A 13,955-nucleotide genomic window follows, 5' to 3' on the forward strand; every position below is an offset into this window, starting at 1 on the left:
TAAATTCAATTATGAGATTGATCAGGGTGAAAATAAAAAATAAAATAGGATTTGATCAGGAGCAGGAGCAAAGGTTCCAAGCAATTCTTGTGAGCTCCCTCACCAATATGAGTTATATGTAGTGTTACAGCATTTGGTGATATCACATCATCTCTTTCTGAAGGCAGAAGCTGCATCTTCTATGTGTTTTTAAGGAATTTGCATCGTGCTTCATGTGGTACTTTAAAATCTTGAGTGACAAGGGAGTTCAGGGTTATTTTCTGACATTCTGGATATTGAGATCACCTTGTTTTTAGTAGAATATGATGATGATGATTATGATGCTGATTGTGAAGACATTGATTGCAAGTTGATGCCTCCTCCACCTCCACCCTCAGGACCATTAAAGAAGGATAAGGACCAGGATGCTATTACTGGTGGTAAGCAGAGACAGTCTACTTTTGTCTAAGTAACAAGTTCCATTCCTAAATCCAGGCTTTGGCACACATAGGGGGCTGTTAAAATTAAGCTGCTGGGAAAGGCTATAACTTCCAGAAGTGACTCATACAGTTTTTCAATTTCCATATTAAAGGGAAGTTTTACTTTTAAAACGTTTGACAGCAGTATTTTAGCATGCATTTAAGAAAATGTTTGGGTCAGTGGTTCTCAAATCTGCCTGCCTGTCAGAATCACCGCAGGTCTTTTTAAAAATACAAATTTCTGACTCTCCCCTGGAAAGTGTGATTTAGAAGATCTGGGGTAGACCCTAGGAATTTAAAGACATTTCCAGAGTAATTTCTGAAGCAACTTATCTGCATAATGGTATTTGGGAACTACTTGTTTAGATGAGTCTCTTGAAAAGAAATAGTTAAATAGAGAAGGCACCCTATAGTGTGTATGGATCATATAGAGCTAGTTATCAGGTTCATAGATTTCAAAGGCAGGATCTTCAGGGATCCTCTCACCTATTTCTATATCTGCAACAGTAGATTGGGAAGAGCAGTGTGTTTGATCTTCCTGTATTTTGAGGTTTATGTTAACCTAAATTTCTATTAGAGCTTTAAGTCATTTCTTTTTAGTCTGCAGGCTAAATAGCATTGGTTAACTTTATGTCATAGATCTTATTTTATGCTAAATAATTTCATTATCTTGTGGACTTAAAGTTTTTTCCAGCTATGGGTCCCTGAACTGGACATGGTAAGGTTTGACTGGTATAAAAGTGTTACATAAGTTTGCTATTGGTTATAATACTTTAACCTGACATACTTACAGAAAGTAGTAAATGTAGTAATAGTGTTTGTTTTCTCTCATCACAACCCTAGGGTACCAGGTACAAGGTGAGTTGGGGATGGTGGGAGATACTGAGTTGGAATGAATTTTCTGGGTTGCATACTGCTAGTAATTTGGGTGCTTGGAACTATATCCCCTGCCACTGAGCCATGCATAGTACCTGGAGTTGGTGTTGGCTGAATTTGAGGAAATATGCTCACAGTTACATGCCAAGGGGGTTTTTCTTCCTTGTTGCAGTGTCTGAAGATGGAGAAGGCATCATCTTGCCCTCCATCATTGCCCCTTCCTCTTTGGCCTCAGAGAAAGTGGACTTCAGTAGTTCCTCTGACTCAGAATCTGAGATGGGACCTCAGGAAGCAACACAGGCAGAATCTGAGGATGGAAAGCTGACCCTACCATTGGCTGGGATTATGCAGCATGATGCCACCAAGCTGTTGCCGAGTGTCACAGAACTTTTCCCAGAATTTCGGCCTGGGAAGGTACTTTCTCTGGAGAATATCTACATTGAAAACCACTGACCTCTTCTAAATACTGAATTCTGTTGTTAAAATGCTGAAGATAGAATGGATAAGATTAAAGGTTTCCCTATTCAATGACATTGTATCAGGTCTTTTTAAAAAGTTGTATATATTGTAGTACGTGTGATTTATATAGTTCTCACTATAAATTGTCTTTGTTGTCTTAAAAGAATTAGTCCAAATTATTAAGGGACACTTCTTTACTTTTTGGATAGATGTTATAAATCTGAATTCAGCACTCCTTAATCCCTCTCTGACGGTTGAATAGACCCCTCAAGGGAATTTCCAGACCCAGATGCTGCTGTTTTCTATCTGACATGAATCTCTGATACAGTAAAATGTTCTGTGTTCTAGGTGTTACGCTTCCTACGTCTTTTTGGACCAGGAAAGAATGTCCCATCTGTTTGGCGGAGTGCTCGGAGAAAGAGGAAAAAGAAGCACCGTGAGCTGATACAGGAAGAGCAGATTCAGGAGGTGGAGTGCTCAGTAGAATCAGAAGTCAACCAGAAGTCTTTATGGATCTACGACTATGCACCACCACCACCTCCAGAGCAGTGTCTCTCTGATGATGAAGTAGGCAAAATAGACCTGGGATTAAGATTTATGAGGGGACAAAAGAATTTTCCCTAGCTCATGTCTAAATTGGATATAACATCTTAGCAGGCTGAGTCCTGTGCTGATTATCAATGAGTAATGATGGGTTCAATCCCAGTGGCTGCCCCTTCTCTATTGTAATAGAAAAGTATTGGGGGGAGGCAAATGGTAATATACACATTGGTGAATAAGAAAGTTTAAATGATAGGCAGTGTGCCATGATATACCTTCATTGTTTGTATTCTAACTCCAGTTCTGTTCAAGAAGTATCCTTATGACTCCTCTTATGACATCTGTGGTTAGGAAAGTCTCTTCCCCTTCTACTTCATCTGTTGCAGATCACAATGATGGCTCCTGTGGAGTCCAAGTTTTCCCAGTCTACTGGAGATATAGATAAAGTGACAGATACCAAACCAAGAGTAGCTGAGTGGCGTTATGGGCCTGCCCGACTGTGGTATGATATGCTGGGTGTCCCTGAAGATGGCAGTGGGTTTGACTATGGCTTCAAACTGAGAAAGATGGAACATGAACCTGTGATAAAAGGTAGAATGATAGAGGTAAGCAACACTGGTGTGTAAGAAAAGAATCGGTGTGACGAAGGTCCTATTAGTTTTACTTTTCAATTGGGAAGATATTGGGGGTTTCTTTGGGAAATTTATGTGTCTAAGCCTTTTGCTTGGTATGGTATATAACCCTGGCAACTAGGCACCATTGTAAGAATTCTGTTTGTGAAATGAGTGCTATATTAACTAGGAGTAGGAAGAGGCAGATACTCCTTCATTATCAGGTTTTTCTTTCAAGTCAAGGTCCATATTTGATGTATCTGATGTGGGATTTGGAGTGGGAACTTTGATCCATGACTATTCAGGAATTTGTTGTTCCTTCCCTGCTTCTACAGGACTTTAGGAAATTTGAGGAAAGCAGTGGCACTGATCTTCTGGCTGATGAAAACTTTCTGATGGTGACACAACTGCATTGGGAGGATGATATCATCTGGGATGGGGAGGATGTCAAACACAAAGGGACAAAACCTCAGCGTGCAAGCCTGGCAGGCTGGCTTCCTTCCAGCATGACTAGAAATGCCATGGCTTACAATGTTCAGCAAGGTATGCTTCCTTGCCAGCTGTGTCCAGCACACTGCCCTGCATCTCAATAATCCTAAGTGGGCTTAGCTGTGAGCTTTGCTGCTGCTGAGGTATAGTGAAATGTTTTGGATCTGAACTCTGATTCTGGTCTGTAATAGTTTTTTTACATTAATAAGCTAGGATGGGAATCACCATTAGAAAAATGTGAAAACCACTTTGAAGTTAAAGATCTTTCTGCACTATAATAATTCTTTATCTTTATAGTCTGTTTTTGTTTCCAAAGCCCCTTTGTCTTTATCATTCTAGAATTTGCTTTTTCTCTCCTTAAATATGCACAAAAATCGTATGCCATGTAGAAAACTTTGAAAATGTAATACAGTATCAAAAATCACTGGTAATCCTATCCAGAGATGATCACCTTTTAACTTTTTGGTGTATTTTGTTTTCGATTTTCTATCTTCTGTATGTGTATGTAGGTAAACTTATCTCTGTAGGTACAGTTTTGTATGCTGTGCTTTTCTCTTAACATAAATATTCTATGTCATTCAAAGTTCACAAAAATGTTTAATGACATGGGAAGCTCATTTTAAATGGAAAAATATGAAGTAATATATTGAATATCCTGTTTGTATAAATGAAAAAAAAACTATATAAATGTGGAAAGCTGACTAAAAGAATATATACTATGGGGTACTTAGTGGTTATTTCTGGTTTGTCATATCACAAACTTCAGTTTTCTTTTTTATACCTTTCTCTATTTTCCAAATTTTTCTTAGTTAACCTGGATTACTTTTATAATTTGGAGGAAAATAAATGTCTTATCTTTAAATCTAAGAAATAGTTTTTTCCTTCTTTCCATTCTGTCTAAATGCTTTATTGGTTGTATGGTATTCTTATATGGATGTTTTGATAATTTACCAAAAATTATTATATTTCCAATTTATTTACTATTATTGTTAGCATATTTTACCATATTATTTATTACCATAATTTAACCAGTCCCTTATTTGGTCATTCATATTTTGACTATTACAAAAATAATGCAGTGAACACTTTGTCTGCAATATTTTATTAAAATGAGAAATACACTCTATTATGTTTCTTTTCAGTACCACGAGTAACTTTTCAGTCACATGATTAACTTTACTAACATTTGCTCCTTTTCCTTTTGCTAGAATCATGATTGAAAGGAACATAAATGTTTTGTCTGCTATTGAGTGTTCTGTTTTGACTAGGTTTTACAGCCACCCTGGATGATGATAAGCCATGGTACTCCATTTTTCCCATTGACAATGAAGAGCTGGTGTATGGACGTTGGGAGGACAACATCATTTGGGATGCTCAGGCCATGCCCCGGCTGTTGGAGCCTCCTGTTTTGACACTTGATCCCAATGATGAGAATCTCATTTTGGGTATGATATTGGCAGGGACCAATGTTTCTCTTTCATAATTGACAGCTTGCAGCTAATGTCAAGGAGCAGGAATAAATCAAAAGTTTTGGGAAGGTCAAATCTAGAAGCTTCTAGGTAGCAGTTTGAGAGATCAAAGTTGTGGTCATTTTCTGATATTTATGTATTGTTTAGGGAAAACACATAAGGTAGAAATGTTGGAAAGTAGTACTTTTGATATGTCGGGGTATAGTTTGGTTAGAGTGAATCATGGAGTAGAAATGGTCTGGGGTGGGGTAAGAGATCTAGTTCAGAACTGCAAGGGCATCAGTAGGAAAGGTGAATCTTCAGTGATAGCAACTCCAGAGATTTTGTTTCATCCTCAGAAATTCCTGATGAGAAGGAAGAGGCCACATCTAATTCCCCCTCCAAGGAGAGTAAAAAGGAATCATCTCTGAAGAAGAGTCGAATTCTCTTAGGGAAAACAGGAGTCATCAAGGAGGAACCACAGCAGGTCTGTGAAGGGAAAAGGGTGTTAGTGTTTAGAAGAACAAAGAAAGGTAATGGAGAAGGGGAGTGTGACTAAGGTTTATTTGATGTCCTGTCATTAGAACATGTCTCAACCAGAAGTGAAAGATCCATGGAATCTCTCCAATGATGAATATTACTACCCCAAGCAACAGGGTCTTCGAGGCACTTTTGGAGGAAATATTATCCAGGTAAAAGCATTTTTTCTGTGGATGATGGGAACCACTGCTTTGTTTTGTTGGGTCTTATGAGTCAATCTTGCCTAGGCTGGAGTTAGTATTTATAATTTGAATCTTTGTATTTTCTGTCTTAGCACTCAATTCCTGCTGTGGAATTACGGCAGCCCTTCTTTCCCACCCATATGGGGCCCATCAAACTCCGGCAATTCCATCGCCCAGCTCTGAAGAAGTACTCCTTTGGGGCACTGTCTCAGCCAGGTCCCCACTCAGTCCAACCCTTGCTAAAGCACATAAAAAAGAAGGCTAAGGTATGATTGAATCCTAGTTAGAAAAAAAGTTATAAAAGTTAACATTAAAGTATTAATTGGGAAAATGGACTGGCTATTAGATGATATTAGGGAATTATTGTTTTTCTCAAATGTGTTAGAATGCTGTCGGTATTTAGGAGAATATCCTTATTCTTAGGAGATGCATGTGAAAATACTTAAGCGTGAAGTGTCATGATGACTGCAACTTTCAAAAATGGTTCAGCAAAATCTGTAGAGAGATAGTTACAGGTAAAACATGGTAGAATATAAACATTTGTATCTAGGATGTGGGATAATAAATGTTCATGTGTTTGAAATTTTTTTTCAATGAAATTGAAAAGGCAAGGTAAATTGTTCTTGGTGTCATTGTCTTGGAATGAACTATGTCAGTTTGTATTCTATGAGGAGCTGGACTGTATCTCTTTGTTCTGGGCAGATGAGAGAACAAGAGAGGCAAGCTTCAGGTGGTGGAGAGATGTTTTTTATGCGCACACCTCAGGACCTCACAGGCAAAGATGGAGATCTTATTCTAGCAGAATACAGTGAGGAAAATGGACCGTTAATGATGCAGGTTGGCATGGCAACCAAGATAAAAAACTATTATAAGCGGGTGAGTCTCTGCTCAGAAAATATTTATTAATACAGCTGTAGTTAGATATCTAGTGATAATCTGTGAACATGTATTTTGTCTTTTTTATACTATAAATTTCTTGAGAGCAAAGAATGGTATCTTTTTGTAGTTCGTAATATTAGTAAAATGCCATGTTTATGAATTATTTTTGCAGGTTTATTGATTATATTCTCTGGTATTGACTGGGTCTGCTGTGTTCCTTATAGAAACCTGGAAAAGATCCCGGGGCTCCAGATTGTAAATATGGAGAAACTGTTTACTGCCATACCTCTCCTTTCCTGGGCTCTCTCCATCCTGGCCAGTTGCTGCAGGTGAGGAATTTTTTCCTGTTATAATTCTTTCTTAAGGAAATTGACAAAATGAGTAGCTAGTAAGCTCAGATAACTACTTTCACACCAAATATGGGGAAGATCATTATAATCCAAATAGTGTTTTGATCTTTTTATTAAAACTGGCTCCTAATTATGATATTCACAAGGTAAATTTAAAATAGTTTTTTGAAAAGACACACTGGATAAGAAGTCCAGAAGCATCTGGGTGGTATAGGCAAATCAACCTTGGATTGATAATTTACTGTAGTTAATTTTGTGTGTCAAATTGGTATGTTTTAATTGTATTAGTTGTCATTTTGAGTATTGAACCACACCTGAACCTTATAGTCCTCAGCCACATAGTGAAGCGTTTTTTTTTTTACCCCCTCTTTATCCTGATAGATGTAGAGAGGCCCTCTGGTAACCTAGCTTTTACATATTTTATTAAGGGGAAGTGTCATGTGAGGAAATCTCTAGCACTTTTCTTTTTTTCTCCACTCCATTTTTCTTAGCAATCTTAACACTTGCCTTACTCTTGTACTGAGTTCATTATTATTATTGCTTATTTTTCTAAAGCCTCTTCAAAGCCTTTTTTTTCTTTATCCTTTACAGGTATAGTCCATTTCCCACCGTATTTTGAGTATCCTATATAATAAAAGGGTAATATGCAAATTGACCCTAATGAAAAATGACCAGTCGCTGTGACACGCACTGACCACCAGGGGGCAGACGCTCAATGCAGGAGCTGCCTCCTGGTGGTCAGTGCACTTCCACAGGGGGAGCACGGCTCAGTCAGAAGCCAGCTCATGGCTGCCCAGCGCAGTGGTGGTGGTGGGAGCCTCTCCCGCCTCCATAGTAGCGCTAAGGATGTCCGACTAACAGCTCCCAGGCTGCCAGAGGGATGTCTGACTGCCAGCTTAGGCCTGATCCCCTGGGAATTTTCCTGTACCGGGCCTCTAGTCATTTTTATATTGTTCCTGGCATTCTCGCCTTGTAATTTCCTTTTGAGATTTTCAATCAATCCATCCTCTTCATTTGTGGCTTTTGTAGTTTCTTAAAGATACTTTTTTATCTTCTATAGTTTTTTTCTCTCTACATTTCACATTTAGAATTTTCTTATCACACCCATATATTGAAGATCTTTCTGTTCATTTTTCTGGTTTTCTGAGAAGTCTTTCCTTAGAATCACAGGCTTTTTGTAACAGGTGATCCCCATCTGGCTGCTACTTAAGCTCAAATGTTTTTGTCTTATGTGTTTAATGTCTTTTCTAGAATACTTTCTACTTCATTAGTTGTTTTTGTTGGTTTTTAAAAAAATTTATTTAATAAATGTTTTGATCTCACCTGTATTATGTCAGGGTCTATGGGGGGGTCTAGGGTAGCTAGCATAGTACTTGTTAGTTTTTAAAGTGATTTTCATATGTAATCTTCATAGCAATCCTGTGAGGTGTTGGGCTTTTTCAATATCTCAGTTTTGTATATGAGGAAAATTAAGCTCAGAGATACTAACTTAATCTGACATCATACAGTGAATAGTAGCAGAGCAGTCCATGTCATTTGAATCCAAATCCTTTAGTTTCCCCACTGTTGATTCTTAAAAATAACCAGTGGGAGGAAATTATCTGTCTAATTCCATTCAATGTTCCATATTATAATTTGTTTATATTGCTGGGTGGATGGCATAATGGGGATGAGAGCATATTACTGTGGTTTTCCTTTATCATTAGTTGACTAAATTTCCTAGTGTGTATGTGTGTGTGTGTGTATACACTGAGTGGCCAGATTATTATGATCTCTGAACGCATAATAATCTGGCCACTCAGTGTAGACTGACCAGAGTTGGGATTTTAAAATAAGGTTTTTCCATGTATAAGAACTGCATTGTGGGTAGTTAGAAAGAAGCAGAGGACTTACTAGCCAGAGGCTGGGGGTCACTATCTCCTGGTCCCTTGGCATATCAAGATTTGCAAGCTTTCCCTTGTACATAAGTACACTGAGTGGCCAGATTATTATGCGTTCAGAGATCATAATAATCTGGCCACTCAGTGTATATATATATAACTTTTGTTATATACATGTACATATATATAACTTTTGTGTTTTTACTTTTGTTAGGCGTTTGAGAACAACCTTTTTCGTGCCCCAATTTATCTTCATAAGATGCCAGAAACTGATTTCCTTATCATTCGGACAAGGCAAGGTTACTACATTCGGGAATTAGTGGATATCTTTGTGGTTGGCCAGCAGTGCCCCTTGTTTGAAGTTCCTGGGCCCAACTCCAAAAGGGCCAATACACATATTCGAGATTTTCTCCAGGTAAGAAGGAGAGAATAAGGAGGGGATCAGGATACACATAAAAGGATATGTGTATTGGGGGCACATCAGGAAAAATCAAAACACGGGTGTAGTAGAGGGAGGGTCCCTGGTAACTTTTATTCTTTATTTTGCCACATAAAATATATTTGGTTTGTTGGGCAGGTTTTTATTTACCGCCTCTTCTGGAAGAGTGCAGATCGGCCACGGCGAATCCGAATGGAAGATATAAAAAAAGCCTTTCCCTCTCATTCAGAAAGCAGTATCCGGAAGAGGCTAAAGCTTTGTGCTGACTTCAAACGCACAGGTCATCAATTGTGACTGATTATTTGTCCTCTCTGCCTCTTTCCAAAAAAGGAATTAGGGCTTTCAGTTAAAGGATAAGCATACAGTTAATAAAATAGAAATTGATAGTCATCAAAAGGAGGAAGTAGCAGATCTTTTACTTATGGAAGCTGGGATTGCATTTTGATTTTTCCTGTTAGGAAATTCAAAGTGATTGGTGTATATCTTTTTTTTTGTTGTTGTTAATCCTCGTCCGAGGATGTTTTCTCCATTGATTTTTAGAGAGAGTAGAAGGGAGGGGGAGAGACAGAGAGAAACATTGAAGTGAAAGAGACACATCGATTGGTTGCCTCCTGCACGAGCCCCGACGACCAGGGCCGGGGATCGAGCTGGCAGCCCAGATATGTGTCCTTGACCAGAATTGAACCCGGGACCCTTCAGTCTGTGGGCCGACACTCCAAACACTGAGCCAAACCAGCTAGGGTGGTGGATGTCTTACATGAGATGTAGGAAACCTAGCAGTAGGGATTTTCTTGACTAATCAGGCTAACTGTGGCTAGGCCTGGTACCTCCTAGGACATTGCCTGGTTCATGGTTCAGTCTTGGTTTGCTGTCCCTGTTGCTGTCAATAAAAGGGCCTTTGGAAGTCAGAACAGTCTTATTCTCTCTGTATCTTTTCTAGGGATGGACTCAAATTGGTGGGTGCTGAAGTCTGATTTTCGTTTACCAACTGAAGAGGAGATCAGAGCTATGGTGTCTCCAGAACAGTGCTGTGCTTATTACAGTATGATAGCTGCAGAGCAGCGACTGAAGGTGAACATCTTCCTTTTGGGCACTGCCTATGCTTGTGGGTGTTTTTTCAGAGAGAGGAGGATGAAGACTATTTTCACTGGTTTAGAAATGATGGTTACTAGATTATTACCAGTTATTTGAAAATTCTAGCGTATGAGGTGTATCATCAGTTCTGGAGAAAACTACAGTGTAGCTAATATTGGTGGGACGGCTTAATGAGGGACTTAGGGCAGATTGTTTTGCCTTGAAAGTGGTTGTTCATCCATTGGGTGGTAACTTTAAACTTTGTTCTTTACAAGACAGGTATGTAAACAGGGAAAGTACTTCTCAGTTGTTTTCCACAGCTTTCCAAGTGGGTTGAGATGATGGTGCTATGCATGTGGTTTAAAGAAGCACAGTATTGAAATCGAAATAAATGAATAAAATGGGGAAAAAGGGAAGAAGCACAGTATCCTTACCAGGCGAAAATAGAAAAGATCTAGCTCAGGTGGGATAGTACAACTCAGTCATTCCGAGTTAATGAGTATTTCTATTTAGCTTCCTTTATGTTCTGATAGCCTAAGAATGTAAAATGGTGGTAGGTACAGCAAAAACTATACAAACTGTATGCAAACTGGGCTTTGATATTCTGTACTTGGTATTCAGTGAAACTTGTGTTTTTTTAACTTATTGATTGATTTATGATTTGTCCTCTCTTCCAGGATGCTGGCTATGGTGAGAAGTCCTTTTTTGCTCCAGAAGAAGAAAATGAGGAAGATTTCCAGATGAAGATTGATGATGAGGTATGGCTTTACTCTAATTTTTATTAGCACATCCCATTTATCCTTTTTTAAAAAATATATATTTGTATTGATTTCAGAGAGGAAGGGAGAGGGAGAGAGTTAGAAACATGAGTGATGAGAGGGAATCATTGATCAGCTGGCTCCTGCGCGCCCCCTATTGGGGATCGAGCCCACAACCTGGGCATGTGCCATTGATCGGAATCGAACCCAGGACTCTTCAGTACGCAGGCCGACGCTCTAGCCACTCAGCAAGACCATCTAGGACGCCCATTTATCCTTTTAAAAAACAGCTTTATTGAGATATGATTGACACTGAATAAATAGCACATATTTAAAGTATATTATTGGGTATGTTTTAACGTATGTTTATACCTATGAAATCCTCATCTTAGTGCCTCTTTGAGATCCTTTTCTCTCTTTTCTCCACCCTCCTTATACCCTGTTAAACTATTAATCTGCTTTCTGTCACTATAGTTTTAATTTTCTAGAATTTTAGATAAATGAAATCATATAGTATACATCCTTTTCTTAATTGTGTTAAAATATACCTTATATAAAATTTACGATCTTAATCTAAGTGTATACAGTTCAGTAGTGTTAGTACATTTAGTTGTACAACCAATCTCCAGAACTCTTCATTTTTAAAAAAAAAAATATTTTATTGATATTTTACAGAGAGGAAGGGAGAGGGATAGAGAGTCAGAAACATCGATGAGAGAGAAACATCGATCAGCTGCCTCCTGCACACCCCCTACTGGTAATGTGCCCGCAACCAAGGTACATGCCCTTGACAGGAATCGAACCTGGGACCCTTGAGTCAGCAGGCTGACGCTCTATCCACTGAGCCAAACCAGTCAGGGCAAACTCTTCATTTTTTAAAAAAGAATAATTTAGATTTTGAGAGAGAGAGGAAGGGGGAGAGAAACATTGATGTGAGAGCACATCAATCAGCTGCCTCCTGCACACTCCCTACCGGGGATCCAGGCCACAACCAGGTCATGTGCCCTTGACCTGGAATGAAACCGGCAACTTCCTGGTACATGGGATAATGCCCAACTAACTGAGCCAAACTGGCCAGGGTGAACTCTTCATCTTGTAAAACTGAAACTCTAGTATTCATTAAACAATAACTTCCCAATCCTCCCTTCTCTTGCCCCTGGCAACCACCATTGTACTTTCTGTCTCTATGAATGTTACTACTTTAGGTACTTCACCTAATTGGAATCATACAGTTTTGGTTTTTATGTGACTGTGTATTTTCTGTAGCATAATATCCTCAAGATTTGTCTGTATCAGAATTTTCTTTTTAAGGCTAAATATTTCATTGTATATATTGACATACATGCTACATTTTGATTCTTCATCCATTGATGGACAGGTGTTTCCATCTCGTGGCTATTGTGAATAGTTCTGCTATGAATATGGGCGTGCAAATATCTGTTCAAAACCTGCTTTCAATTCTTTTGCATATATACCCAGAAGTGGTATTACTGAATCATATGGTAGTTCTATTTTTAGTTTTTTTGAGGAACATCCATACTGTTTTTCAAAGCAGCTGCGCCATTTTACATTCCTATCAATGATATGTAAGACTTTCAGTTATTTCACACTTTTGCCAGCACTTGTTACTGTGTTTTTTTTTTTTTTTTATAGTAGCCATCCTAATGGGTGTGTGATGGTATCTCATTGGTTTTTTAAAAATATATTTTTATTGATTTCAGAGAGGAAGGGAGAGGGAGAGAGAGAAACATTAATGATGAGAGAGAATCATTGATTGGCTGCCTCCTGTACACCCCACATTGGGAATCGAGGACACAACCCGGGCATAAGTCCTGATCTGGGATCAAACCTAGATTTCCTGGTATATAGGTCGATGCTCAACCATTGACCCATGATAGCTGCCTCATTGGGGTTTTGATTTACATTTTTCTAATAAATAGTGATGTTGAGCATCTTTTCATGTGCTTGTTGGCCTTTTGTATGTCTTTCGAAAAGTGTCTATTCACGTCCTTTGCCCATTTCTGAATTGGATTGTTTGTTTTTTGTTGTTGAGTGTAGTTTTTTTTTTTTTTTTAAATTGATCTTTAGACAGAGTGCCAGGGTGGAGAGAGAGAGAAAAACATTGATTGGTAGTCTCCCATACCGCCTACACTGGGAGTCAAACTCACAACCTGGGTATGTGCCCTGATCAGTAATTGAACCGTGACCTCGGTGTATGGGGTGACGCTCTCACCAACTGAGCCACACCAGCCAGGACTAGGAGTTCTTTATATGTTCCTGGATATTAACCTTGCATTAGTTGTGATACACAAATAATTTCTTTCATTCTGTAGGTTGCCTTTTCACTCTGTTGTGTTTTTTGATGCAGAGATGTTTTTAATTTCGATAGTCAAATTTATCTAATTTTATTTTTATTCAACATCCAAGAAATCATTGCCAAATCCAGTGTCATGAAATATTCTCCCTGTTTTCTTTTTTAAGTTTCATGCTTTTAGTTCTTATGTTTAGGTCTTTGATTCTTTTTGTTTTTAATCCTCACCCAAGGATATTTTTTCATTGATTTTTAGAGAGTGAAAGAAAGAGGGAAAGACAGAAATATCGATGTGAGAGAAACACATGGATTGGTTGCCTCCTGCACGTGCCCTTGACCTGAATTGTACCCGGGACCCTTCAGCCCACAAGCCACTGAGCTAAACTGGCTAGGGCTGGTTCATTTTTAAAAAATGTTCTTATTGATTTCATAGAGGAAGGGGCAGAGGAGAGAGAGAGAGAGAGAGAGAGAGAGAGAGAGAGAGAGAGAGAAACGTCAATTATGAGAGAGAATCATTGATTGGCTGCCTCCTGCGTGCACTCCCCACACTGCGGATCGAGCCCGCAACCCAGGCATGTGCCCCACTGGGAATCGAACTGTGACCTCCTGGTTCATAGGTTGATGTTCAACCACTGAGCCACTCTGGCTGGGTGGATGTACC

The 13,955-nt window shown here is 38.9% G+C and overlaps 1 protein-coding gene across 2 annotated transcripts in view; it reads left to right on the plus strand.

Moving 5' to 3' along the window:
* Positions 1-13,955, plus strand: part of TAF1 (TATA-box binding protein associated factor 1) — a 64,375-nt gene that overhangs the window by 4,889 nt on the left and 45,531 nt on the right. Inside the window, exons 4-18 of one of the 2 annotated variants that reach the window (XM_028134062.2) lie at positions 297-419; positions 1,507-1,748; positions 2,142-2,360; positions 2,720-2,938; positions 3,280-3,487; positions 4,702-4,878; positions 5,241-5,368; positions 5,466-5,573; positions 5,696-5,869; positions 6,306-6,479; positions 6,707-6,811; positions 8,927-9,127; positions 9,290-9,431; positions 10,092-10,222; positions 10,903-10,983. In XM_028134062.2, coding sequence (XP_027989863.2) covers positions 297-419; positions 1,507-1,748; positions 2,142-2,360; positions 2,720-2,938; positions 3,280-3,487; positions 4,702-4,878; positions 5,241-5,368; positions 5,466-5,573; positions 5,696-5,869; positions 6,306-6,479; positions 6,707-6,811; positions 8,927-9,127; positions 9,290-9,431; positions 10,092-10,222; positions 10,903-10,983 — 2,432 coding nt within the window. The remainder of the gene's footprint in view (positions 1-296; positions 420-1,506; positions 1,749-2,141; positions 2,361-2,719; positions 2,939-3,279; positions 3,488-4,701; positions 4,879-5,240; positions 5,369-5,465; positions 5,574-5,695; positions 5,870-6,305; positions 6,480-6,706; positions 6,812-8,926; positions 9,128-9,289; positions 9,432-10,091; positions 10,223-10,902; positions 10,984-13,955) is intronic. The other variant, XM_008157605.3, reaches the window with a different exon arrangement.

The sequence above is a fragment of the Eptesicus fuscus genome, chromosome 1 (assembly GCF_027574615.1).
Source record: "Eptesicus fuscus isolate TK198812 chromosome 1, DD_ASM_mEF_20220401, whole genome shotgun sequence".
NCBI classification, from domain to species: Eukaryota; Metazoa; Chordata; class Mammalia; order Chiroptera; family Vespertilionidae; genus Eptesicus; species Eptesicus fuscus.